The sequence below is a fragment of the Oreochromis aureus genome, linkage group 7 (genome assembly GCF_013358895.1).
Source record: "Oreochromis aureus strain Israel breed Guangdong linkage group 7, ZZ_aureus, whole genome shotgun sequence".
In the NCBI taxonomy this organism is placed as follows: Eukaryota; Metazoa; Chordata; class Actinopteri; order Cichliformes; family Cichlidae; genus Oreochromis; species Oreochromis aureus.
In genome coordinates, this window is record NC_052948.1 from 64023142 (window position 1) to 64049880 (window position 26739).

General features: G+C 41.6%; 2 protein-coding genes across 2 annotated transcripts; both read left to right on the forward strand.

Annotated features, from left to right (window-relative positions):
* The first annotated feature begins 5426 nt into the window (after nt 1-5426).
* LOC120441327 (protein piccolo-like) lies at nt 5427-8753 on the forward strand. Its single transcript, XM_039615867.1, has 3 exons — nt 5427-5621; nt 5726-5781; nt 6900-8753. Exons 1-3 carry the CDS (start codon nt 5596-5598, stop codon nt 8624-8626), a joined length of 1809 nt encoding a protein of 602 aa, XP_039471801.1. The 5' UTR covers nt 5427-5595; the 3' UTR covers nt 8627-8753.
* A 6586-nt stretch (nt 8754-15339) lies between these two features.
* On the forward strand, nt 15340-26315 carry slc12a3 (solute carrier family 12 member 3). The gene is made up of 26 exons (XM_031749013.2): nt 15340-15808; nt 15883-16020; nt 16626-16701; nt 16794-16889; nt 16994-17133; nt 17227-17337; nt 18221-18332; nt 18417-18547; nt 18695-18779; nt 19093-19253; nt 19534-19641; nt 19775-19898; nt 20865-20966; nt 21137-21292; nt 21385-21484; nt 22154-22265; nt 22363-22500; nt 22662-22768; nt 22949-23031; nt 23235-23312; nt 23423-23521; nt 23612-23723; nt 24143-24229; nt 25000-25138; nt 25245-25312; nt 25451-26315. The coding sequence occupies exons 1-26, from the start codon at nt 15527-15529 to the stop codon at nt 25590-25592; spliced, it is 3087 nt and encodes a 1028-aa protein (XP_031604873.1). The 5' UTR covers nt 15340-15526; the 3' UTR covers nt 25593-26315.
* The last annotated feature ends 424 nt before the right edge of the window (nt 26316-26739 follow it).

Here is a 26739-nt window from a genome sequence, read left to right on the forward strand (position 1 = left end):
ATATGCGTGAGAGCGTTTCAATTATGTGTGTGAGCGTTTCAGTAGTGTGCGTGAGAGCGTTTCAATTATGTGTGTGAGAGCGTTTCAATAGTGTGTGTGAAGCGTTTCAATTATGTGCGTGAGAGCGTTTCAATAGTGTGTGTGAGAGCGTTTCAATTATATGCGTGAGAGCATTTCAATTATGTGTGTGAGAGCGTTTCAGTAGTGTGTGTGAGAGCGTTTCAATAGTGTGTGAGAGCGTTTCAATTATATGCGTGAGAGCGTTTCAATTATGTGCGTGAGAGCGTTTCAGTAGTGTGCGTGAGAGCATTTCAGTTATATGCGTGAGAGCGTTTCAGTAGTGTGCGTGAGAGCGTTTCAATTATATGCGTGAGAGCGTTTCAGTAGTGTGTGTGAGAAGCGTTTCAGTAGTGTGTGTGAGCGTTTCAGTAGTGTGTGTGAGAGCGTTTCAGTAGTGTGTGTGAGAGCGTTTCAGTAGTGTGTGAGAGCGTTTCAGTAGTGTGTGTGAGAGCGTTTCAATTATATGCGTGAGAGCGTTTCAATTATGTGTGTGAGAGCATTTCAATTATGTGCGTGAGAGCGTTTCAATTATGTGCGTGAGAGCGTTTCAGTAGTGTGTGTGAGAGCGTTTCAATTATGTGCGTGAGAGCGTTTCAATTATGTGTGTGAGAGCGTTTCAGTAGTGTGTGTGAGAGCGTTTCAATAGTGTGTGTGAGCATTTCAGTTATGTGCGTGAGAGCGTTTCAATTATGTGCGTGAGAGCGTTTCAATTATGTGTGAGAGCGTTTCAATTATGTGTGTGAGAGCGTTTCAGTAGTGTGTGTGAGAGCGTTTCAGTAGTGTGTGTGAGAGCGTTTCAATTATATGCGTGAGAGCGTTTCAGTAGTGTGCGTGAGAGCGTTTCAGTAGTGTGTGTGAGAGCGTTTCAGTAGTGTGTGTGAGAGCGTTTCAGTAGTGTGTGTGAGAGCGTTTCAGTAGTGTGTGTGAGAGCGTTTCAGTAGTGTGTGTGAGAGCGTTTCAATTATATGCGTGAGAGCGTTTCAATAGTGTGTGTGAGAGCGTTTCAGTTATATGCGTGAGAGCATTTCAATTATGTGTGTGAGAGCGTTTCAATAGTGTGTGAGAGCGTTTCAATTATGTGCGTGAGAGCGTTTCAATTATGTGCGTGAGAGCGTTTCAATTATGTGCGTGAGAGCGTTTCAATTGTGTGTGTGAGAGCGTTTCAGTAGTGTGTGTGAGAGCGTTTCAAGTAGTGTGCGTGAGAGCGTTTCAATTGTGTGCGTGAGAGCGTTTCAGTAGTGTGCGTGAGAGCGTTTCAGTAGTGTGCGTGAGAGCGTTTCAATTATATGCGTGAGAGCGTTTCAATAGTGTGTGTGAGCATTTCAATTATATGCGTGAGAGCGTTTCAGTTATATGCGTGAAAGCATTTCAATTGTGTGTGTGAGAGAGCATTTCAATTATATGCGTGAGAGCGTTTCAATTTGTGTGCGTGAAGCATTTCAGTAGTGTGCGTGAGAGCGTTTCAATAGTGTGTGTGAGAGCGTTTCAGTAGTGTGTGTGAGAGCATTTCAATTATATGCGTGAGAAGCGTTTCAATAGTGTGTGTGAGAAGCATTTCAATTATATGCGTGAGAGCATTTCAATTATATGCGTGAGAGCATTTCAATAGTGTGTGTGAGAGCATTTCAATTATATGCGTGAGAGCATTTCAATTATATGCGTGAGAGCATTTCAATTATATGCGTGAGAGCATTTCAATTGTGTGTGTGTGAAGCGTTTCAATAGTGTGCGTGAGAGCGTTTCAGTTTGTGTGTGAGAGCATTTCATAGTATGCGTGAGAGCATTTCAATAGTGTGCGTGAGAGCGTTTCAATTATGTGCGTGAGAGCGTTTCAGTAGTGTGCGTGAGAAGCATTTCAATAGTGTGTGTGAAGCATTTCAATTATGTGTGTGAGAGCGTTTCAATTATGTGTGTGAGAGCATTTCAATAGTGTGTGTGAGAGCATTTCAATTATATGCGTGAGAGCATTCAATTATGTGTGTGAGAGCGTTTCAGTAGTGTGTGTGAGAGCGTTTCAATTATATGCGTGAGAGCGTTTCAATTATATGCGTGAGAGCGTTTCAGTAGTGTGCGTGACAGCGTTTCAGTTATGTGCGTGAGAGCGTTTCAGTAGTGTGCGTGAGAGCGTTTCAGTTATGTGCGTGAGAGCGTTTCAGTTATGTGCGTGAGAGCGTTTCAGTAGTGTGCGTGAGAGCGTTTCAGTTATGTGCGTGAGAGCGTTTCAGTTGTGTGTGTGAGAGCGTTTCAGTAGTGTGCGTGAGAGCGTTTCAGTAGTGTGTGTGAGAGCGTTTCAGTTATGTGCGTGAGAGCGTTTCAGTAGTGTGTGTGAGAGCGTTTCAGTTATGTGCGTGAGAGCGTTTCAGTTATGTGCGTGAGAGCGTTTCAGTTATGTGCGTGAGAGCGTTTCAGTTATGTGTGTGAGAGCGTTTCAGTAGTGCAGGGGTCGGCAACCTGTGGCTCCGGAGCCGCATGCGGCTCTTTAGTCCTTATACTGCGGCTCCGCATGGTTTGGGCAAATAAATTAGAAGTATTTAGCTGAAGTGTATTTTATTTATGTTAGTTCTTTTTAACTCGTAGTTCTAAATTGGAAGATTATTGTGATATTGAAATATAAAAATAAAATTATATTCTATTATTTTTTCATCGCTCAAAATAAGCGTCACACTCGTGGAAGCTGGTGTACCCGCCGAAACACTGTGCATTTATCGAGACTTTCAACCCCAGGTAGGCCAATTATGGATCTTCGGATCCACATTATGTCAGCAGCTGTTCTCCACCGTGAACTATGTTAAAGACAAACACCGTTCACGCCTCACAGATGACAGCTTACAGTCCTGCATAAACTGACTTCGTATAGCCCCGATTTGCGGACCCTGTGCGCAGAGGTTCAGGAGCAGAAGTCCCATTGTAAACAAATCACGGCAGACCCGACGATGTTTCCATGAGCATGCTTTTGAGCATCTCTTTATTGAGCACTTTTCACACACGGTTGCTGTACGCATACAGCCGGCTGTAGCTTTTCAGCTCACAGCCCGACACACACCAACAACACAACAGCATAGATAGCGCAGACTTTAAGGCAGCGAGGTGTGATTGCGGGTGTCGCTTAGGTGCGTCTGCCTCCCCTGCAGCGGCGCTGCAAACCACGCCCCGCCGCACGCATTAACCAGGTAAAATACATATTTAGGCAGAATTTTGCAAATATTTATTTTTCATTTTTCAGCAGCATAGTGCTTTTTTCCAATTATTTTTAAGAGTCAGGTCAAGGCTCCAACAGCCCAAAGGCGATATAAGGGGCGACTGACAACAGTTTTGTTTGCTACATGGATCATTTTAGTTCAGGTTGGTGTCTTTCCTTTTGTTATATTTCTTTAAGAGTTCAAAATGTGTTGATTACATAAATATAATTAAATTTTCTCTGTAGCACTTCATGGATTTCATAAGCAGCACACCTTAGTTGTTCACACAAAGCATAAAGATAACACTGTATATATTGTTTTTTATCTTCATTTTAGATGTCAAAAAGTATTTGCGGCTCCCAGTGTTTTCTTTTGCGTGGAAACCGGGTCCAAGTGGCTCTTTGGGTGTAAAAGGTTGCAGACCCCTGCAGTAGTGTGCGTGAGAGTGTTTCAGTAGTGTGTGTGAGAGCGTTTCAGTTGTGTGTGTGAGAGCTAAAATTTCAGTAGTGTGTGTGAGAGCGTTTCAGTAGTGTGTGTGAGAGCATTTCAGTTGTGTGTGTGAGAGCTAAAATTTCAGTAGTGTGTGTGAGAGCGTTTCAGTAGTGTGTGAGAGAGCGTTTCAGTAGTGTGTGTGAGAGCGTTTCAGTAGTGTGTGAGAGCGTTTCAGTAGTGTGTGTGAGAGCGTTTCAGTAGTGTGTGAGAGCGTTTCAGTAATAATGTCCCTTACGGCACCTCATAAAAAACGGTCTACTCTAGACTTTGTCAGATATTAAAATTTTATTCATCTTTCATTAACTTTCTGAACATAGCTTGGAAGCTTTTAGAGCTGTATCCAAAAATGTTGTCAAGCTGATTAACAAACTCCGTACATGCGCGCTCACGCTCACAGGTGTACACACGGGTGCTCACACACACAAACTACACCCTTTTTGACTCCTACCTCAAAGCACACTGTGCGCTGTCGATCAACGTGCTGCACAATAATATTCAATATTTAGTATTTACTGTTGTATTCACATAGATTATCACGATGATGTTGTTTATTATATTGCTCTTTTTTTTTTGCTTCTTTTCTCTTTTTTCTTTCTCAACAGGTGATCCAGGTGATTGATATATGTATTTTTTGTCTGTTTGTTTTGTTGGTTTTTATTTTTTTTGCCCCTTATCCCCGTCCCTCTTCCCCGCTGTTTTTCTTTCCCTCTTTCTTTCTCCCAGTCATGTCTGTCCCGTGTGTAGCAAGTGAAAATAAAATAAAATAAACAATAAAAGCAAAGGTGAATCAAATACACCAATACGGCAAGGCTGGGATGGTCCATTTGGTAAAGTAAATCCGTTGGGCATCTTTCTTTGCCTTTAGACAATAATTCTGATGGCAAAAGAACCAAACAGGACAGGCAAAAAACAAACAAAAAAAAAAAAAACTCCGTACATGATGTGTTCTGTCCCTTTACCATTTCCTGTTCAGTGTTCATTTATTTCTCTCATGATTTTCTCAATAACATCAAAATAAAAGCACCCAGGTTCACTGTGTGTATGTTGCAGCCTTGCCTTTACAATCAAGTCTCTATTTTTTATTTCCTGGCTTTGCCGCAGCTGACAGACCGACTCATCCTCCTTCAGCTGTTTGTGAATTTCCACAGCCAAATCTGGTTGTGGTGATACTTGCAGGTTCTTGTAGAGTGTGCCTTTGACCAGGCAGGTAGATTAGCTTCAGTTTGTGCCTGTGTTTGAAGACTAATCAGCACATTCAGTCAAGCATTGTTACCTCGCCCCAAGAACAATTCAGCAATTTAATCTTAAAGTATCTCCAGTCTTTTCTTGTTTGTTTGTTTGCTTTTTAAAAAATAAAAAAAAACATATATTTGATAATGCCAGTTAGCTTTGCTAGATTTGTCTTTAATATGGCAAATTTATTTTATTTTGGCTCTTGAGCTCAATGCAAGACCTTTAATATTAGTGTCTTATTTCATGTAAAAATGTGTATAAAGTGCATAAAACTGTAAAAGGAAAATAAACCCACTATAATACAGCACTGTACTGTAAAAGTTGGAATCAATTGTGTTCTTACTGTCCACATCCCCTCTGGGGAATAGATTCAATAAGTCTAATATCTCAGCCAGGCCAATCACATCAAGTGATCGCACCTGTGTGAGGCAGAGTTTGCTTCAGCCCAACTTTTTTAATACACACAGACATCCACGTGGCTTGGACGCTCGACTTTGAGGCTCGTGGGTGTTTGGTTGGAGGAGCTGGAAGTTGGGCCTTCTGGATCCACGGCTGACAGGGCAGCTGTGCATGCACAGTCCCGCTCAGCGCTCGTAGCTGTGAGGACACAGCGAGTGCAGCTGCAGCAGTCATGGCTGCTGGCTTCCTAATTACAAGGTAACACATTAAATATGAAACCAAATAGGTTTTATTAGGTTCATTTTCTTGAGCCTTTGTTTGTCTGGGTCTACCTTGACTGTGTATTTGTAACTGTTTAACAGATTATTGCTGGTCTGTTTGTTGAGTGAGGTGAACTACTCCTCAGCTTTTCCAAGAGGTAAGCCTGACTCACCTCCTGCTGTTTGGAAATGGGGCTAAAACTCTTCTTGTAAATAAGAGAATAGGCCTTTGTTAAAATACCTGTGTTACTATAACTGAAGAGTCCTGCAAATTTAACCCTGCCACACACGTGTGATGTTAAGAACTGAACCATTAGCAACAAATTAACAGCTCCCCTAATTAATCTAACACCAAACACTAGGCCTACGATCTGATACACAGCACTGACAATTCAAGCAAACTGTTCACTGCTTCATTCACATTGGCTTCATCTGCAGACTTACAGGCACAACAGGGCTCTAAAAATCTAGAATTTTCTAGCAGCTGTCAACCAAACTGAGATTATTAAAAGTGTGTAAAAGTATCTTGATGTAGCTTTCCGATTAGGACAAGGTTAAGAGTTAGACCCAGAGAGAGAGAGAGAGAGAGAGAGAGAGGAAGCTAATGAAATAATCCACATGTTACTGTTTTACTCTTTGCTATATTGCAACATTGTTTTGCTATACAGCAAATGCAGGGGAGTGTCTATAAAGGGGACTCGAGGTGGCACTCTTCTTCAGTCTTGAAATGTAATTTTTACAATCTGAATCTAATAAATGATTAAATATTGTCAGTGACATATCAGTGTAAGTAAATAAAGTTTAAAAAAATCTATATTCATTTTTCAAATGTATATGATCTTAAAGCGGGACAGTGTTCAGAGTATATCTGCAGTATTTTACTGCTATGGAGTATTTGAGTACAGGGTCTAAACGCTCCACACTATTAAATATGAGTTGTCCTGTGTTTCATGTTATGCTGCTTAAATTGTTTCACAGGGAACTAGACAAGAGCCTTCTTTAAGCCAACTGCCAGGCAGGTTTATTCTTTATGATGGCTCATCTCTGCTTTCTTCTTGTTCCTCCCAGAGAAACCTCATTTGAAAAAACAGTAACGGCACCTAGGTGCATTTGGAAACTGTTTCTGTGCTGCTGATCACCAATTATGAAGTCAATTAGTTCAAATTTATTAGATTGTTGTTGAGATTCTAGAGATGTCATTGTTGACGATGTATGTTTAATGTCTAAATTTTACAATGTAATTTGTACATTAACCTTCATCTGTTTTCTTTCATAGCCAGGAGTTTTGTGCAACCTAGATTGTGGCAAAGTGAAGGAGAGGAGGAAGAAGTCTATAACTATGAGAACTGTCATCCTTTCTACTACATCAGTGCCCAGGACAAAACATCGGAAAAGCAGGGAGGTTTTATGGCGGCCCCTATCCATATCTGTAAACAAAACCATCCCATTGTGTCCCAAAAAGCCTCAAACCTCAAGCCTGCAAACCCCTTCCAGCCACGATCTAATGTTGCCACCAAATGGCCACAGGAAACTATTCTACCACAGCCTCCATCACAGAAGATGTATCTATCACCCAAACCCAAAAGCTATGAATTCAGTCTGAAGATTCCCTTTCTTGATTTCCTGATAAGAAATGATGGAAAGAATTCTCCCAATAAAAAACATGAAGGTGGAAATGATGCACCTGCTGTCTCCAAACCAGGCTTTCAGGTCAGCTCATCTGTTTCCTCTTCATCTGTTTCTCAATCTGTCAACACCCCAACCACCAGCCATGTTGTTCATTTGGCAAGTGAACACAATCCAGAGAGTCCTGATTCTGTAAAACCAGAAAAACCAATTTCAGCCATGATTGGATCAAGGCAACCCTCAAACTCTGCTGGTACTGGCAATACAGAAACACAGGAGCAGCCATATCCCATCAAACCACAATCAAGTTCAACTTTATTTGGATCAGGAAGACCATTTGTAAGTTTTGCTACACCCCAGCAAGAGCCTCATGAGCCAGTTCATGTTCAGCCAAGTTCATCTCTGGCTGGGTCAGCAAGGCCTTTCCTAAACTTTGGGACAACACACCAGCAGACTTATAAGCCTGTTCATGTTAAACCACCAAGTTCAACCCTGACTGAATTAGAACGGCCTTTCCTAAACTTTGGAACAACACGACAGCACAGTTATGAGCCCTATCCAGTTAAACCACAATCAAACTCAGCAATAACTGGATTAAGGCAACCCTTCTTAAACTCTGCTGGTACAGAAGCACAGGAGAAGCCTTATGAGCCATATCCCATCAAACTACACTCAAGTTCAACCCTGGCTGAACCAGCAAGGCCTTTACGTTTTGCATTGCCACAGCAAAACATTCATGAGCCAGTTCGTGTTAAACCAACAAGTTCAAACCAGATTGGAACAGAACGGCCTTTTGTAAGCTTTGGAACAACACAACAGACTCATAAACAATATCCCATTAAACCCCAATCAAGTTCAAACCTCGTTGCATCAGCAAGGCCTTTCCTAAGTTTTGCAGCACCACAGCAAGAGACCTATGATCTATTTCACATTAAACCACAAAGTTCAACCCCAGCTGGATCAGAGCGACCTTACTTTGGAACAACACAACAGCAAACTTATGAGCCATATCCAATTAAACCACAATTTAGTTCAGCCATGGCTGCATCTGCAAAGCCTTTCCTGACCTTTGCAGCACCACAGCAGCAAGCTTATGAGCCATTTCATATTAAACCACAATCAAGCTCAGTTCGGTTAACCTCAGACTGGCCTGCCTTAAACTCTGCAGCTGCACGTCAGAATTATGAGCCGGTTCATGCCAAAATACAATCCTTTGACACTTGGCCATATTTTCGGGACAGGCCAATGATGTCTTCAAGCCAAATGAGAGTCCAAAGACAGGACTCTGCCAGAAACAAACTCGACAGGAAAAGTGACTACCTAAAACTTTTTGATGTGGCTGGAAGTGATGGTCATAACGAACTTGCTTATATTTAACAAGTTCAGGCTCAAGGTTTTAAGTCTGCAAATGTCAAATACTATCACAGTTCATCCCGTTGCTTCTAATACGTTTTTCATATCCAGCAACAGCAGGCAAGCCACCGGCCCTTCCAATGTTATCACCAGTGATAACCAGGATACCAACCCAAACGATCTGGAACCATTTGCATCCCCACCTCACCTCTGTTCATCCAACCTAACAAGACCTTGATGACAGCCTTGTCAGTTCAGTTGGAAACAAACATTACCTGATGTTTAGGTGAGTCACTACATTCTTATGATTTGGATAAATTTGTGAAAACTGGAATAATGTCTGAATCTCTTGTCTTACAGTTATGCAATTGAACTGAAGAGGTGCTAATCTGTCTACTCGTGTGAAAGTGCCCATGCTCCATCCTGTTTAAGTCTTTTGATTGGCTGCTCTCATAACGAAACGGTGACAGTCATGTCTGTGCACTACAAACCAAAAGCAAGTGTCAGAGCAAACAGGAATATCTAGCTACTTCAACCTCTTAAGATGACTGAACTCTTTCTTTGTTTTTTTTAATCTATGCAAAAACATGAAGTATAGATTTGGCTCTTACAGATCGTAGCTTGCCATGTTTGTGGCCAGGTGCACTGATTTTTAGAGGTCTAATCTTGTTTCCTGGCAGCTTCACAGCAAAAAGCCTCCAGGATGTCATGACAAAGCTGCAGCCGAGCACAGTGAAATCAACCTATAATTTGTTCAAACTGTATAAATGCTGAGGTTCAAAGAGGCTGTTTTCATCAATGTTTTTGCTGGAGCTTTGAGATTAAAACGCTGACATGTTGTTGCACTTGTTGCATTGGCACTGCATCACTACTAGAGCATTAATCTAAGATTCTGTGAAGGAGGCGGATCTGGAACCCTCAGAGGGTTTCCATGATTGAAGTCGCAGTCTACAGGCCAGAGAGCAGCGGTCTGGCTGGCCAAGAGTCTACCACCATAAAGCATCTAGATTAGTTGAAGGCAGGTAGAGGAATGTAGTTTTTCTGTAGTTTCTTGCTTGTTTTTTGTTTTGTTTTTTGTTTTTTAGTTTTAGTTCCTGCATTAGCTCAAACTTGAATTACCAACAGAGTTGTAAATGGTACATACTCAGCTGCGTGATTGTTACCATGGTTTATAACCCTTAGGTCACCATCTTGTAGTCTGACCTGTGGATTAACCACTTCTGGAAGAGTGTCACTGATTGAAAATAAACAATGTTCACTATCTATTGAAAACTGGTCACTCATCCTTTTTGGTCTTTATAATAGTACAATTGTATTGAGTGTAAAGCAATCCTCAGAATCACATTTCATGGTTATATACTGGCCGACTGTAAAACATTTCGTGCTTTTAGTTTTTCTAAAAGTCACTTTATGATCTTACCCTTTGTAGGAGAAGAAGAAAATTACAGTCCCCAAATCTAAGCTCAAGGTTTGTTTGTGGTTTTTTTGTTTTGTTTTGTTCCCCGCACACTATATCCCTAAAACGTGTTTGGTTTTTGTTTTTGTTTTTTTGGTTTATAAACGTTGCATTAAATTATTCCACCACTGGTGAGTTTGGTGGGGCCCTGAGCGAAAATTCACAAGGAGACCCTTCCACCAGTGTCATCATTATCTAACATGCCAGTGTGTTTGAGGGGGGGATTGATCACTCAACTCTGTCATGTCTCGGTCAGCAGACTTGGACACACTAGACTGCTCTGCTAGTTAAATTAACAAATATAAAATGTTAAAGCAAAAGAGAAATATTGTGGTACTGGCTAAAGTTATTCAAATGTCTCTTCCACAGATAAGGCTAAAAGCATTTAGTTATATTTAACCTTTATTTGCGCCACTCACCACTGTCTTGTGCTTTTTTTCCACACTCCCAGAAAGATAACTCTTCACTTCCATGGAGTGGCTTTTGCTGTCTTTAACATTGTCTAAAGGGAATCGTGTGTGATAATCATAGTGGGAGTGAGTGGAATCAGGTGGGGCCTCCTTGGGAGCTCAGGTCTTTCCCACTGCCACTGCAAACTTTGCACACTGCCTCCATGAACCGGGATCCCCAAGCAGTTGCCTGGTGGCATGCCTTCTGTAGCTCACAACTGAAACGATGGCTAAGACTAATATTGTTAAATGTTTCACCTGCTGGTAAACATAATCATTTTCTGTCTTCAAATTGAAATCTCTGAAGTAAAGCTTTTGGCTAAACTATTAGTGGAAAGCGTTGGTCTTGTATTTGGAATATCACCACAGTAATCTGTTCAAAATGTGCGGAGGCTCAGTGACGTCAGCACAGTCAAATGAACAAACGAGTATTCAACATATTTGGCTGATAAGGTCTGGCTGAACGAAAACTTGGAGAATTATGGAGGGTCCTGCAAGGATACCGCACTGTGGCAAACCCCCACTGCTGTGGCTTGAATTGGCTTCTTAACAGATGAGCTGAAGGAGGTCGGCATTTGCACTGATTTCAATTTTTACTCTTAAATAGCTTACTTTTTCCCTTCTAATTGCAAGTTGGTAACTTTGCATTTTTTGAAACAAATAATCTGCTCGTACACAGTATTTTATCAGAGCGGGGAATAGTGTTGAGGTACCCATTTTGTCAGCTGCAGTGAGAACAGTTCAGGGTCTTTGTCAAATCTCATTAAAGACTCCTCAGAAACGTGCAGTCTATCGTATTCAACAATGAGGAGAACTCACTGGAGTAGTGGAAGGAGCAAGTACATCGAGAGGAAGAGGAGGAAACGAAGGACTCCCGGGCAGCTCTTGAAGTAAGGTTACTGCTGCTTAGTGTGCTGGAAAATCACCACCCACTCACACTCATTTTAATTGCCCTTTTAAAATTGGCTGACTGTAGATTATTAGAGGACTTTACTTTTTTCACTGGGTTCAAGAGTTGAGGACATGAATATGACATGTTTACATCTATGTCACCAGACCATATTTTTCCATTGAAAATAACTAGTCTGAGTACTTGTACAGTTTGCCAGTGTAAAGGACACATCGGGCATGAATGAGAGGGAAACAGGTGTAACAATGAAGCTGCAAGGAGCAGGGGGTGGATGAGTTTAAATACCTGGGGTCCAACGTCCAAAACAACAGACTGAGTGGAGAGGGGAAGAGAGCGCAGGCAGGGAAGCATGGGTGAAGATGAGTGCCAGGGGTTTTTTGTGATGGACTGAGAGCAGCAAGAGTAAAAGAAAGGTTTATAAGATGACAGTGGCTCTGAGAAGTTAGGATTAGAAATGAGTCCTCAGAGGGACAGCTCGGAGTCAGAGAGGTCAGAAATGGTTTGCACATGTGCGGTCGAAGGAGAGTGAATATACTAGACATATATACTATCCAGACGTGGTGAAGGAGGACGTGCATGTTGGCGTTACAGAGGAGGGTGCTGGGATAGGATGAGACTGAGGAAGATGATCCACTGTGCCCCCCCTAAAACAAGCAGATGAGGGAAAAGTTTGTTGCTGCAGTATCACGTTTGAAATTCATTACAGTTGTGGGTTTTCCTCAGTAGAATCAATGTAACTATTTCCTGATGAGATCATCGTTACAGGAGGCAGTGGTTTTGTTCCCTCAGTAAGGAATCAAATGATAAAACAAAAATGATCAACTATACATCAAAATGTCAATCAGGGCAATCAGCAGAATAAAAAACATCTTGTGAAAGAGTCACGTTTATCTGTCCAGTTTACCTGGTGCAGTCTATGCCAGGGGTGTCAAACATAAGTCCTGGGGCCCAAAATTACCCCGGCAAAAACTCCAATATGGCCATAGTTTCACAGCGTTTCCTATTGATATATATATATACGTCACCATTACCATTGACACAACACCTAATAACAGAGTTGAACAAAGTTGCTTTTTTTTCCACTATCGATCACATAAATGTCATAATTTTTGTTTTTATTTGGAAAACAAAAGCAGACTTTTTGTGAATTAATGAAAACTTATATTCTATAATTAAAGATGGCTCTTACCATGAAAAAGCATAGAAAGTGTTTGTGTGACTGGTGAACCAGGCAAGTTGTGTAAAGCACTCTGAGTGCTCGGAGTAGGAAAAACTCTATATAAGAACCATTTACCACTTACAAGAACAGGCTAGACAACGAACTAGCAGAACTTTTATTTTACATATTTAATTTTACTCTGTTGCCCCACAGTGTAAAATGAGTTTGGTTATACCTGGTCTATGGGAACATGGCAGTGCTTAAAAGTGCCAGTTGCTGCAGTGCCATTGAGCACAGCAGTCCAGCAGGAATTACAACCTCTTCCTCTTCCCTGCACTTACTCTAAAAGCTGCATGTGTTTGAAAGGGACGCGTGGGTCAGCGTTAGCAATAGCATTGTTGTAAATGACAAAACGAAGGTTAATTAAGTAGACGGTACAGATTTAAACAACATGCGGGGCTTGGTTACAATTTACCTGAACACTGAAGGACACTGCAGTTATCTCAGATTTATATAAGAGAAAACGGATAAACCAGAGCTTTAAAACCAGCTGGGTGTCTGTTTGTTTTTCTGCTTCAAGGTCAGTTATTTAAAGTGCAGAGCTGCAGCTGCCGAACACACAGCCCAGCTTAATTATTTAACTGTTTTAAAAAGGAAGAAGTAATTCAGAGTAATGAGCCTCCACCTTTAAGTGGAAATGGGTCTTTTCTTTGTTACCAAGGTGTCGTAACAGCACGGTTCAGCCACAGGCAAAAACCAAGAAGTTTAATTCTGGAAAAATAACCAGGTGACGTCACAGTGATGTCACCAAAGTTACTCTTACAGCGCAAAACTTACGAGCGAAAAAAGAAGTTAGTATTTTAGTTCAGATTCTGTGTTATGGTGGTCAGAAAAATGACAGAATAAGTCATTTGAGCAAAATAAATGTTTCAGGTGACAAAGCTCTGCAGCTCGAATATGACAAGAACGTATGAGGAAGTCGGGTGACGATGTTATACTGTGACAAAGCAGGGTGAAGGTGCTGGAGGACTGGGGTGGACCGTGAAGTGTAACAAAGAGATGCAACAAGTTAAATCTGTCAGATTAACAACTGTTTGCATCCTTACATGAATACATGTAATATGAGTTAATCTGGTTTATTCACAACATGATGCAGAGTACAGAAGAAAAACCAATACATCGATGAAGTGTTAATACTGTTGTTTCTGAGGATGGGTTGGTTAAGTTCAAGGTTTGCAGCAGCAAAACTTCTGAGCATTAAACTAAAAGTTATGCATATTTTGTAACAGTGTTGGGTGTTTGTTCTGTAATGTTTCCATGTGAGATACTCGTGTGGTGGTTGATAAAGTGACGATTCTCTTCTAATCCCAGATTGGCATGTTCACATTAAATTGTTGTAAAGCAAAGACAAAAAGGATCTGATCTTCATTAAATTTGGAAAGATGAAACATCACCGTGTTTCTTCCAACACTAGAAATTTTGTTGATTTTTATTTAAAGGACCTCACGCAACAAACTAAACGGAGAAAAGAAAATTAAGCTGACTTTATTTGAAGATCGTTTTTAGTTGTCGTCCATCATGCAGTAGTTTATTCTGAAGCACAACTTTTTTTGTTTTTGGCTGAAATATGACACGGAAACATCTTCATGGTTAATGAAGGTTTGCATTAACCATAGCTTGTATGGACAGCCTGTGACTTTGAAACAGTGAGGTTGGCATTTGTTACTGTGGGGGGAACAATAACATTCTTCCAGAACGTTTTCATAGGGGTGGCCTTATCGAGGCACCTGGAAATGTTGGGGTGGGACACCAAAAACAGAACAACGGAGCGGAGGGGAGGGGGTGATGACGGGAACTTGTGAGAGGCATACAAAGTGCACAGTGTGAATGACGACAATTCTATAAGCAGGAATTAATAAGTAAATGTTTCAGCTCATTGTAGGCTGTCTCTCTCTGTCTTCCGCTCAAGTTTATTAAAATTATTACCAACATGGGACAGTCTTGCCAGGGGGAGCCACTGGGAGGGCCAGTATTTGGGTGCTGGCCAGTGCCCTCCTGAACCCCCCCTTTGGTGACGCCCCTGTCTTCCAGTAGACATTTCCATTTAGTGGCAAGCACCTTTGTGTTGCTGTGAGGAGTCACCAAGAAAACAAGAAGACCTTTCACAGCGATGCATGCTGTCTCTAACTCGGTCTTTTAGCCAAGATATCCAAACAAAATATCCAGATCCAGCCTTTTTTTTTTTCTTGTTTCTTGTAAATTTAAAGTCTCAGACATTAGATATTTATCTAGATTTTTAGGGCACAATTATTACCATATTGGTTTGATACAGAGAAACACAAGTGAAACTGAAATGCGACTGGAAAAGTTATGATAATTTAAAGCTCGTTCATGCCCTGTTGACTGATTTAACTGTCAAGGTTACGCTGCAGGTGCGTGTTTGTCTGTAATGATGCTGTTTTACATCTTAACCAAACATCCCCTCAGGAGATTACCAACTTCTCGAAACTGAGCAATAAGAAGTACACACAGGCTATAAAATCCCCCACTTCTGGTAACTCCTCCATTATTTGAGCTTTTGGAAAACTTTGAAGTGTTGAAGGGCGTTGCGCATGTGACTCCATAAAAATGGAACAGTGTGTTAACTGGCCCTGCACAGTCCAAAAGGGGTTGACCCTGTAATGTGAAATTGTCCGTGTCAGGCTTAATAGGTTGTGTAATAAGTTGTTTAATTGTTCACTGAACTAGCCCTCTACCACAGCTTCAGGCTCTTCCTGCATAGTTAAGGTCAAATATAAAACCAACCCCACCTCATTCATCTTGAACTACAGCATGGCCCCAGCACCTTCACTGACTCAGAAGCTGGGATAGGACGCTCAACATCGGCTCACTTTCTTCACTAGACTCGTGGTCACACACATTTTTAAAAAAGATAATTCTGCTGTTCTGAATGGAGTTACAAGGAGCCAATGATGGCATTCGCCTGGCTGCCTACAGAGCCAATCTCCCTGCACCAGTGGCTAATGGTAAAGCGACATCAGGAGGCTTTGACTCTGATTACTACACGTGTGATGGGGATGGCAGCAGTGTCGCATCTCGCGTATCTGTTGATCTAACTGGCTATGAGACTATGGATGCCCCGCCGCGCTACGACTTCTATGCCAACACGGAGGTGTGGGGCCGACGGAGGCAGTTCAGGCCGTCTCTGTTCCAGCTGCACGCCGGCCCTGAGGTGAGGAATCTCTTATTTATTTAATTATGAAATCTAAGAGAGACGAACTGAGTTTGGTTTTGTGTCTTGAACAGGATGATTCCAGACCTCCCATGTATGAAGAGACAACAGCTGGACAGGCAGGAGGGCAGGACAGCTCTGAGGAAGATGAGGATGAGCAAAAAGAACCACCATCTGAACCCACACGCTTCGGATGGGTGCAGGGGGTCATGGTAGGTGGAGGCGATTTTTCTGCTGCTGTTTTTGAACTTGGAGCAATTTTGAATCTCCAGATATGTAAAGTTAAGATGGTTTCCTTAGACTTAAGGTTGAAGGCCTCTAAAGTGGCATTTGTCTTTCAAAAAAATTCTGTCTTCCCTTCAACTTCATTCAACTTAAATAAACGAGGAATTAGAAAACATTAAAATCTGAAACTAATGTTAATCATTTAACTGTCGCCTGATTTTACACGTGAAGCCGTGAAAATGTGAAATTGTTTCTGAACATGTTTGCATGTTTTTGACTCTTGAAAAGACACCTTGAGGCATTAAAGGGTTACAGAGTACATTCAACAGCTTATTGTTAAAGGAAATTAAAAATATTACCCATGTGAAACTTTAATTTGCTTTAAAAACCAAATTTCCTCTTACTAGTGAGGCCAAATCCCCAAGGTAGTTTGATGACGATTTCATATTTGATGCACTTTCTACAAGCTCACTTTCATCGTGCATGTAGGCTGGGACAGAAACAGGACTTTCACTGGGCCTCGACAGTGATGCCGTTGATGATACTTAAACAGACACCAGCAGGCTTTACTCAGTGTTGCGTCTGTTCTTAGATCCGCTGCATGTTGAACATTTGGGGGGTGATCTTGTACCTGAGGCTGCCTTGGATCACTGCTCAGGCTGGTATAGGTATGTCCAATGACAGCATCCTTTATCCACGGCACATTTCCCAGACGGTGAGCATCCGTCACACTCACGGTGTGTTTCCCTGTTCTTGTCAGGTCTGACCTGGGTCATCATCCTGCTGTCCTCAACTATAACTGGGATCACTGGTCTCTCGACCTCGGCCATCGCCACCAATGGCAAAGTCAAAGGAGGTCGGATTTGATCACTGCCACATGCAAGAACCTAGTTCTTTACTTTTAATGCTGCTGATTCCACACACAATGCTCACTTTTTTAATCCACCCCCTCGTCTGCAGGTGGGACCTACTTCCTGATCAGTCGCAGCCTCGGCCCAGAGCTCGGTGGGTCAATCGGTCTGATCTTTGCCTTTGCGAATGCTGTAGCTGTGGCGATGCACACTGTGGGCTTTGCTGAAACTGTTACTGACCTCATGCGTGTGAGTAGCATGCCGTTTAATACGTGTGCTTTTATAAAATACAGTAAATAATGTCTGTTCATTGTCTTTACTCGTGAAATTTCTTGCCATCAGGAAAATGGAGCCGTCATGGTGGATCGAACTAACGACATCCGCATCATCGGCATCATCACGGTGACATGTCTGCTGGGCATCTCAATGGCGGGCATGGCCTGGGAGTCAAAGGTTAGCTTATCCAGTTATATGTGACACTATGGTAAGCTGCCATAGTGGTTTGGATTTAAGTGAATAGAAGATTCATCGCTGATTTGTGTATTCAGGTTATGAAGCCAGAGTCACTAAAAGGTCCAGTATTTGCAAAGATCATTAAAGCAACACAAACTCTTTTTAAAGCCATCTCACTCTTTCACATATTAGCAGAGGGCTCGCCCTCTTCCTAGTTAGCATGTTGACGCTAGACTGTGTGATAAACTCGGGTTTGTTTATAAAAAAGACACTAAGTCACAGCCGCCAGTGATGAAAGACTGAGCCACACCTCAGCAATGGAAGTAACATGTTTCCAGCCTGGTGCAAAAGCAGCTAATGTCCCCTTCAGATTTTTATAACTCACCCACATGGAATTTGGTAACTCAGCGGTGTGGTTGTCTTAACTGAAAGGTGTGCTGGCACAGGCAGGCTTAGCTCCTGGGTGTCGCCTCCGTTAGCTCAGAAGTTTGCGTTGCAGATTTGGTGGGTGAAATTGTCACATTTTAATGGTCTGTTTTCTGCATGTATGGGTGTGTTTATGCTTGCTAACCAAGCTTTCATGTTTCAGTCTCCACCACCTTCATTTCCGGCTCAATAAATAATCTAATTAAATTAAAAAATACAAATTCAAAAACTGCAAAAACTGAAAATGCAAATGTTGAGGCAAATATAGACTTGACTTTAGCCTTTTAGCCAACCAATCAGCAGACCGCTCACATTTATGGGTAGTACACGTTTATTTCCAAGAAGAGCTTTTTATTTCAACTTGGATACATAATCGATACATAACGATGTGACTTTGTCCATCTTTTGTTTACAGTGTGTGCATCTGCATGTTTACAGCCTATTCTTCCTCCCACAGGCACAGGTTCTCTTCTTCATAGTCATCATGGTCTCATTTGCCAGTTACATTGTTGGAACAATCATCCCTGCTTCACCTGAGAAACAATCCAAAGGTTTCTTTAGCTACAAAGGTGACTATGCAGTGAGACAGTCGTACAGTTTACAGCAGTTTATCGCTGAGCTCTCCTGTAAACTCACTCTCTTCCCTTTAACAGCAAATATCTTTGCTACAAATTTTGTACCCGACTGGCGAGGGCCAGGGGGCAGCTTCTTCGGCATGTTCTCCATTTTCTTCCCCTCTGCCACGGGCATCCTGGCAGGAGCGAACATCTCTGGAGATCTGAAGGCATGTTATACAAATGCTTGTTTGTTTGTTTTTAATCAGTGGGAATAATATACAGATAAGCCCGTTAGCTTCATGCACACACACACAGCTTTAAATTCAATTTACGTATGTTCAGGTTTTTAAAAACCTTTGTCGTCTCCTCCTCAGAATCCAGCGGTGGCCATCCCCCGAGGGACGCTGCTGGCTATTTTCTGGACCACAGTATCCTACCTCATCATCTCTGCTACCATTGGTACTGCACGCCACTGGAAAAAGCTCTATTTTACAGTTGATACTTTTTTATTTTATTTGCATGAAATAAGCTTACAAGCAAGTCTTGTAAATGCATTTTGCACCTGCAAAGTATCAAAACCACTTTTATTGCAGTTTCAGCAATCGCAGCTGTTTCCAACACACTTTATCATAACACACACACACACATGCGGCTCTATGTGCATCATATCTCAGTAATAGTTTGCTTTATGCAACAGCTCTCTGATCACACACAGTTTTCCTTCTGTGGGAAACTAAAAAAAAAGCAACCCTCTGTCTTTGTTTCCTCCCAGGATCCTGCGTGGTGCGCGATGCGTCTGGCGTGTTGAACGACACGCTGTCTCCCCTATCAACAGGCGAGGAGTGTGTTGGTACAGCGTGCCAGTATGGCTGGGACTTCAGCGAGTGCATCAACAATAAGACATGCGTCTATGGGATCAGCAACTACTATCAGGTCAGCACTCACTCACACAGAGAGAAAAGTCAGTGCTGCATTTTCTTCCTGGTCATCATGGAACCATCAAGTGTCTTCTACCCTGACTAAGGTGATCCAGTTCCTCCTGCTGCCACTTGGGGGCGCTACAGTATAAAGCTACCTTTCCTGCTCTCTGTCCAGAAACACACTTTACTGCTTTTGTGTATTTTTCCGTTAACCAGCCACAGTAGGTCACCTTGTAAACACAAAGATGTTTCTGCCCTCTGTGTGTACTGAGTGAGCATATTTCTGTCTGCAGTCGATGAGCATGGTGTCAGCCTTCGGCCCTCTCATCACAGCTGGGATATTTGGAGCCACCCTGTCATCAGCTCTGGCCTGCCTGGTGTCTGCTCCCAAGGTCTTCCAGGTACATGCACAGTCCATCTTCACGGAGACTTACTCCACAGGTCGCAAAGTCTGCTTTAAAGATGAAAGTCCCTGGGTGTCTTCTTTCTTGTAATAATGTGTTTTTAATCTAACTTTGTTTTCCCCCCTCACAGTGTCTGTGTAAGGATCAACTCTACCCTCTCATTGGTTTCTTTGGCAAAGGTTATGGCAAGAACAATGAACCAATCAGAGGATACTTTCTCACATATATCATCGCTGCTTGCTTCATCCTCATCGGTGAGACTTTGAAAGAGTCCGAGTCGTGTAATATCTGAATGTGCCGTATGTAAAAGATGCCTCGAGCTCAGCATTTGTCAAATAAGATGAGTTAGAGGTATACCCAACACGGTCAGAGGGCAACAAGCGAATCATAGATGCGGCAATCAAAATGTTTTTGACAAACTGGAGGAGTCTCCCCCTGCTGGCAGTTAGAAAGAATGCAGTTTCAAGGCACTTCTGCATTGGCAACAGTGTGTCCACCTTTCATCATTAGTACTCCCTGCAGTTTGGGTTTTAAATGTCAGTATGGGAGTGACATTTAAAACAGCAGGGACTACTAATGATGGGTAGCTGCTGAGAAAGTTTCCTAATTTACAAACTTTTCCGCTGCTTTCATCTAATTAAAAAAAATAAATGTTTCAACACCTTTAGAAATACATGTTATTTCATATAATTGTATTAAATATGATATTTATAATAAAATCATACTAACCATAAGATAATTAATTGGATATCAGTTAAAGTCTCTTTAATCCCTTTAGTCAAATTTATGTCATCTCCTTAGATGAAGCTACATTTCAATAACATTTAATAAACCGGCTGCAGAGAGAACGTTTTAAAAAGAACTGTTTTACACATTAAATGCAGGTTCTGTAGCTTTACAGAGCACCATAAAGAATCAGTATGATGTTTGAATAAGAACGTTTGCTTTGTAAAGAGTCTGCCAAGTTACCAAATGTACAGAACAGTATATGAAATCAAACAATTTATATATTTGTGATGGCATATGCTCTATGAAGCCCAAAGTCAGCCAAGTACTTAAGCTTGCCTTACTGTTGATATCTGTTAATGCCAAATCAAAACTGTATGAAGTTTTTAATTATGCTATCAAGCTTTTTCCTTGTGGCTTCATATTAAAAGCTTTTTTCACGTGCAGCAATCACAGAAACAGACAAATCCTCTTCTCTTTTATTGCATCACCAGCTGAGTTGAACACCATCGCACCCATCATCTCCAACTTCTTCCTCTGCTCCTACTCTTTGATCAACTTCAGCTGCTTCCACGCATCCATCACCAACTCACCAGGTAAACAGCTCAGAGGTGGCAGAGCTGACTTTAAATTAAAAAAAAAAGATCATTGTATATAAGAATAAATCATCATCTCAAATTAAAATATGAATATATGTTAACTGTGTGTGTGTGTGTGTGTGTGTGTGTGTGTGTGTGTGTGTGTGTGTGTGTGTGTGTGTGTGCAGGTTGGCGTCCGTCCTTCAGGTTCTACAGTAAGTGGTTGTCGCTGCTGGGCGCCATATGCTCCGTGGTGATCATGTTCCTCTTGACGTGGTGGGCGGCCCTTATTGCTTTTGGCGTCGTCTTTATTCTGTTGGCATACACACTCTACAAGAAGCCAGGTAAACACACACACATACTCTCTCTCACACACACACACACCGTGTAAAAACAAAGCCACACTGCTGCTTCACTCCCTCTCTGCTGTGTTTAGATGTGAACTGGGGCTCATCAGTTCAGGCGAGCTCCTACAACATGGCTCTGAGCAAGTGTGCAGGCCTCAACAGCGTAGAGGACCACGTCAAGAACTACAGGTGAGCCTCCCCCGTGTCTCTTTCTATTGTAAGGTATACACCCCAAACAGCTGAAGATCCACTAAGCTCACATTTGATGAACTTACCTTTAAATCTGACATCTAAATTTGAAGGTTGGATGAGTATTTTTTGAGATCCTAAATGACCTTTCCTCATCAGTCCAGGGGATTCTTTTTTTTTATTCACTTCGCAACAGTGTTACCATTTTTTTATACTAATACTAAAGTTAGATCAACGTTTGAAGTGCAGTAGTTTAAAGTTTGCCTTGAGTGACTTTATCAGCTCTTCAGTTATTTTCACTAACCTCATAAATACATGGGATGACATTATGGCAACGGTGGGGAGGAAGAACGCTTTTAAAGCCAAGCTTTTTTTACTTCATGTTCTAAAATTGATTCACTGTTTCTGGAACGATTGATGCTTATTTTAGAACTTCTTCTGGATTCATGAAGACATGAAGTCTAGTTACTTTTTTCAGGACTGCAATGACCTTGGTCACCAAGGACATGCCCCTCAAAAATAAATGGTACAGTCTAGCTTAGGCACCAAGATACAAAAAGCAGATTGGGGCTGATAGAAGTTTATTTAGTGATTTTCCAGGAAGAGAAAAAACGGAATACATGAGACATGAAGAGTAAACTGCTCCGTATTTAACTCTAACACTTTCAGGCCCCAGTGTTTGGTACTAACGGGCCCTCCCAGCAGTCGCCCCGCCCTGGTGGACCTCGTCAGCTGTTTCACAAAGGATCTCAGTCTCATGTTGTGTGGAAATGTGTTAACTGTGAGTTCTCCCACTGATTGCACAATAAATCCAAACAATAATCGGAACAATGATGAAATGTTTGAAATCTTGCTCCCATCCTCCCCGTGTTTCTCAGGATGGTCCCACTCCTTCAGTACTGGAGAAGACAATGAATGACAGTCACCTGAACTGGCTGAACAAAAGGAAGGTCAGGTCGTTCTACAGAGGAGTGGTGGCTGCAGATCTGCAATCTGGGGTTAACGTGTTGCTACAGGTCAGGGTTGAAATAGTGTAATTTATAGTTGAGATGTATCAGCAGAATTGGGCTGAGGGGGCAAGCCCACCCACAGCGCAAATGCTGCCCTTTTGTAGTGACTGAGGTCTGAAACACACACCTGTAAATCCTCACCTGCTCGTGTTCTAAATGTCCACCAGGGGGCAGGTTTGGGCCGTATGAAGCCAAATGTTCTCATCATGGGTTTCAAGAAAGACTGGCGGAGTGACACACCTCAGGCTGCTCACAACTACATAGGAATAATGCGGTAAGCCAGAAAAACGTTTATGACCAATACTGCTGATATAGTCTTGCTAAAAGTGTATTATTTTTGCAATATTAAATATTTATTGCTTAAAACCTGAACCTTAGTTCCATAAAAGGCCACCCGGCCAGCTAAAAGGTGTGAGTGTGTGCACATGGTCATTCATTTAAATGTCGCTTTCAGTGATGCGTTCGACCTGCAGTTTGGTGTGTGCGTGCTGAGGATGAGAGAGGGATTAGAGGTCTCCAATCCATCTCAGTCACACGGTGAGAGCCTCCATGCATTTTACAGCAGGCTGCACATCAATGAACCCGGGAATGCTGCAGCCACTGCTACGTTCCCGTGTCACTTTGCTCTCGGCATCAACAAGAGGCATGCTAGGATGTGCAGTCCACATTTATCCATCATCTTTTAAATAGCTGCCTGAAAATAAATTAATGTGCAAAGAAATTTCTTCTTTTTGTTTCAGTTAATCCAGGCTTTGACGGTGGACCAGAGAGCATCAACAGCATCTCTGTTCCTTCCTGCGTTCAGACAAGCCCGACATGTATGTAAATGCAGGATAATATCACAGACACACAGAATATGCACGCATCAGTACCCAAAGACCCTCTATGGTGTCATTTAAATTCTATAAAACACATTGTCTGTTTGCAGCTTCTGTCTCCATCGAGCCCGAGCCTCAGCATAGTACACAGTTTCAGAAAAAACAGGGAAAGAAGACCATCGACGTGTACTGGCTGTCTGATGATGGAGGTCCGAGTACATCTCCACTAGTCACCTGCTTTATGTCTTAATTCAAGTTTGTCCACAGACATTTACTCCTCGTGTGTGTGTGTATTCCAGGTCTGACCCTGCTGCTGCCTTACCTGCTGACCCGCAGAAAGCGCTGGGCCAAGTGTAAGGTCCGAGTGTTTGTGGGAGGAGAAGCAGAGAAAAAGGACGAGCAGAAGCAGGAGTAGGTATCATGCACAGGTCTACAGTGTGGACATGTCCTACTAATGTCCCTGTGAGGAACAGCTCAGGCCTCAGACTGCTCTCAGTGCTTGGCTTCACAAAGTTTCTTTCTTCTCTTGGAGTTTTTCCAAATGTCCAAATCATCTCAGGAACGCAGCACTTTAAAGTCAAACTGTAGTTTGTTTTTTTAATAGGTCAGTAATATAAAAATTCTCTTACTGACAGGCAATTTTTGCTGTTTTCACCTGTAAAATTGAACAATACTTCATCATGATCAGTCTATATTCCATCAGAAAGACTTACTTTGTTTTCCCAAGAAACGGGGAAATGCAGTATATGGTCTGACGTCCTGTGTTCTCGCAGACACGGACTTCACACTGTTAGACGTGTGCTCACTCCAGCCCCACGTTCTCTTTCCAGGGTGTTGGAGCTCATCAAGAAGTTCCGTCTTGGTTTCGATAGTGTCGAGGTCCTTCCTGAAATCAACCAGCCTCCTCAGCAGATGAAGTAAGCTTGAAGATGAGAATGAAGGATGGATGTTTGGGAATGTGAGCCAAAAAAGCTGCTGTCAGCTAACATGATAAGAATCCTGATCACTCAGTTTTTTGTTTTTTATTTTAGGTTTTTTTTTTGTGGTACATGAAGTAAAATAGCCAAATCACTAACTTTAATCTTTTATAATATCCTCTCCCACCAAACAGTTGTTGTGAAGAGCCGGGAGAGTCTATGAGGACTGACTCACTTTTGAATGCGGCCTCTAGTGGCCATTAGACGAACTGCAGCTTTTGGCACTGCGCTGACTTTAGAGATTGTTGCTTGTGACAAAGAATATATTTGAACACAGTATTTCGGAAAAATCTTTAGATAACTGTGTTAAAATTTCACTTCATCTATGAGCTGCTGCATCTAAAAAAAAAAAAAAATATTCAATTTAGCAGAATTTAGGAGTTTTATTCTTCTAAAACTAATCAGCAATTAGTTTTACATTTTCTGCTCAGGTGTCTCAGATTTGAACAGAAATTTTTTGGTTCAGAGTTTGAGCATATATAGAGTGATATGAAGTTTTAGCTTCCCTATTTATTTATTTTATAATGTGTCTATCTCAGACTACAGCTGATTTATTTAAATGAAAAATGAATTTGAAAGACTTAAGTAAAAGATGTCTTGAAAAGTACAGTATGATATGTGAAGCTAAAATTTAAAACCAGACAGTTGAACAGAAGGCCCACGATGATTTGAGATGGAATAACTCCAAACTCTGTCTCTGTGTGCTTCAGTGTCCATCAGTTTGAGAAGATGGTCAGTCGCTTCAGGGTGGATACAAATTCTAAGCCGGACTCAAATTCTGGATGTGCAAGCCCACATCAGGAGCCCTGGATGATCACGGACCAGGATTTCGAGAAGAACAAGGCCAAGGTCAGACACAAACTGATCAAATATGTTTAAACCAAACCAAAACATTTCTTCTTTCCGCGCGCATCCTGTCTTAATCTGAACGTTTCTTTTTTTCTGTGGAATTCAGTCTCTCCGCCAGATCCGTCTAAATGAGGTACTGCTGGATTACTCCAGAGAGGCCGCTCTCATTATAATGTGAGTAGTTCTTCTGCTTTTATTAAATAAAATGATGGCAAATGCTGAGTTTACAGGTGTTGCAAAGCTCTCACCTGAGAATGTTTCAAGCTCATTGTTACTGGGTGAAAATCAGCTGTTTGCTGTTTTTCCTGACAGCACCATGCCAGTGGGGCGGAGAGGAGTGTGTCCCAGCACACTCTACCTGGCGTGGCTCGACTTCTTGTCACGTGATCTGAGACCTCCAGTCCTTCTGGTCAGAGGAAACCAGGAAAACGTTCTCACCTTCTACTGCCAGTAGCATCTCCAGTGAGACCAATGGACATATATGAAACCAGTTATCCTGACATTACAACACCTTTCAGGCCACAGAAGACATTTATTTTTCCATAGATTTATTTCTTGTAATTTAATTTTCAGGTATTAGTGAATTGTAATTTCTTCAGTAATGAGCACATGAAATGATTTGTTACATTCTGATTAACTCTGATCACAAAAATTAGTGAAAAGATGTCTACTGTACAGTGTCCTCTATGTTTATCAGTTAGGGTCCCTTCATGCTAATGTTGCACTCTCCACTTCATAATATACAATAAAAAATAATAAATATAGCTAACATACACATTCATGGGAATATGAGGTTGAAATAATTATGCAAGTCTTTGTTTTTGACAGATAATTGATACTGACAGAAAATGCTAAATAAATATGCATTTGACTTTTTTAAATCTTTCTATTTATGGATTTGTGGCACCAGAGCAATGGTCTCCTATAGCTTTGCCATCAGTCTAATTTAACTTTGTAAATAAAGTCTTCAGTACTCTTTTTAATATTAAGGTACAATATTAAGGTAATGAGGTACAATGGGAACACACGGTATCACATCATGTCCTTGTTGTAACTCTCTTGTGGTTAAACCAACGAGCTATGTAATAAATCGATCAATAAATTAATAAATACTTGTATTTGTAAGTATATGCATATAATCAAAACATGATACAGTATTAAAAATGTTTAAAGGTGCTGTTATCTGGTCGTTTTTTCACAACAGTATTTATATTCCGATGTTTTGCTCAGATATGTCGTTAACATCTTGTGGCTCCGTTCACTTTTCTGGATAAATCTTGTGGGAATATGTGAAAGTTTACAGCTGATGTAACAAGCCTGATGTAACTTCAGCTCAGATAGTTTTGCTTCTCTTATCAGAGACGGAAGTTCACATGAGCTCTCACTGTGCTGTGCTTTTGCCGTTTTAGAAAACGGCAAAAGCAAAACCTTGAAAGCTCACAGGAAGGGTACAAAAGAAAACATACAAATGTTTCACTTTGGTGGTGTGTGTTCGGTTTTTGCTTGGACTTTATCCCGGGTCTAAGCGCATTTATCTCTGCTTTTCGATACCTTATCAAATGGCGTCGGAGTGTGGGTTATTTCTAAATAAACGATCTTTG

Excerpts from the sequence above, each read along its gene's own strand:
- LOC120441327 (XM_039615867.1), top strand. The coding sequence starts at position 5,596 with ATGGCTGCTGGCTTCCTAATTACAAG. Across the intron at positions 5,622-5,725 it reads GCTGGCTTCCTAATTACAAG|ATTATTGCTGGTCTGTTTGT; the intron begins GTAACACATTAA and ends ACTGTTTAACAG. Across the intron at positions 5,782-6,899 it reads CTCCTCAGCTTTTCCAAGAG|CCAGGAGTTTTGTGCAACCT; the intron begins GTAAGCCTGACT and ends TTTCTTTCATAG.
- slc12a3 (XM_031749013.2), top strand. The coding sequence starts at position 15,527 with ATGGAGTTACAAGGAGCCAATGATGGCATTCGCCTGGCTGCCTACAGA. Across the intron at positions 16,890-16,993 it reads CAATGGCAAAGTCAAAGGAG|GTGGGACCTACTTCCTGATC; the intron begins GTCGGATTTGAT and ends CCTCGTCTGCAG. Across the intron at positions 22,769-22,948 it reads AACTACATAGGAATAATGCG|TGATGCGTTCGACCTGCAGT; the intron begins GTAAGCCAGAAA and ends TGTCGCTTTCAG.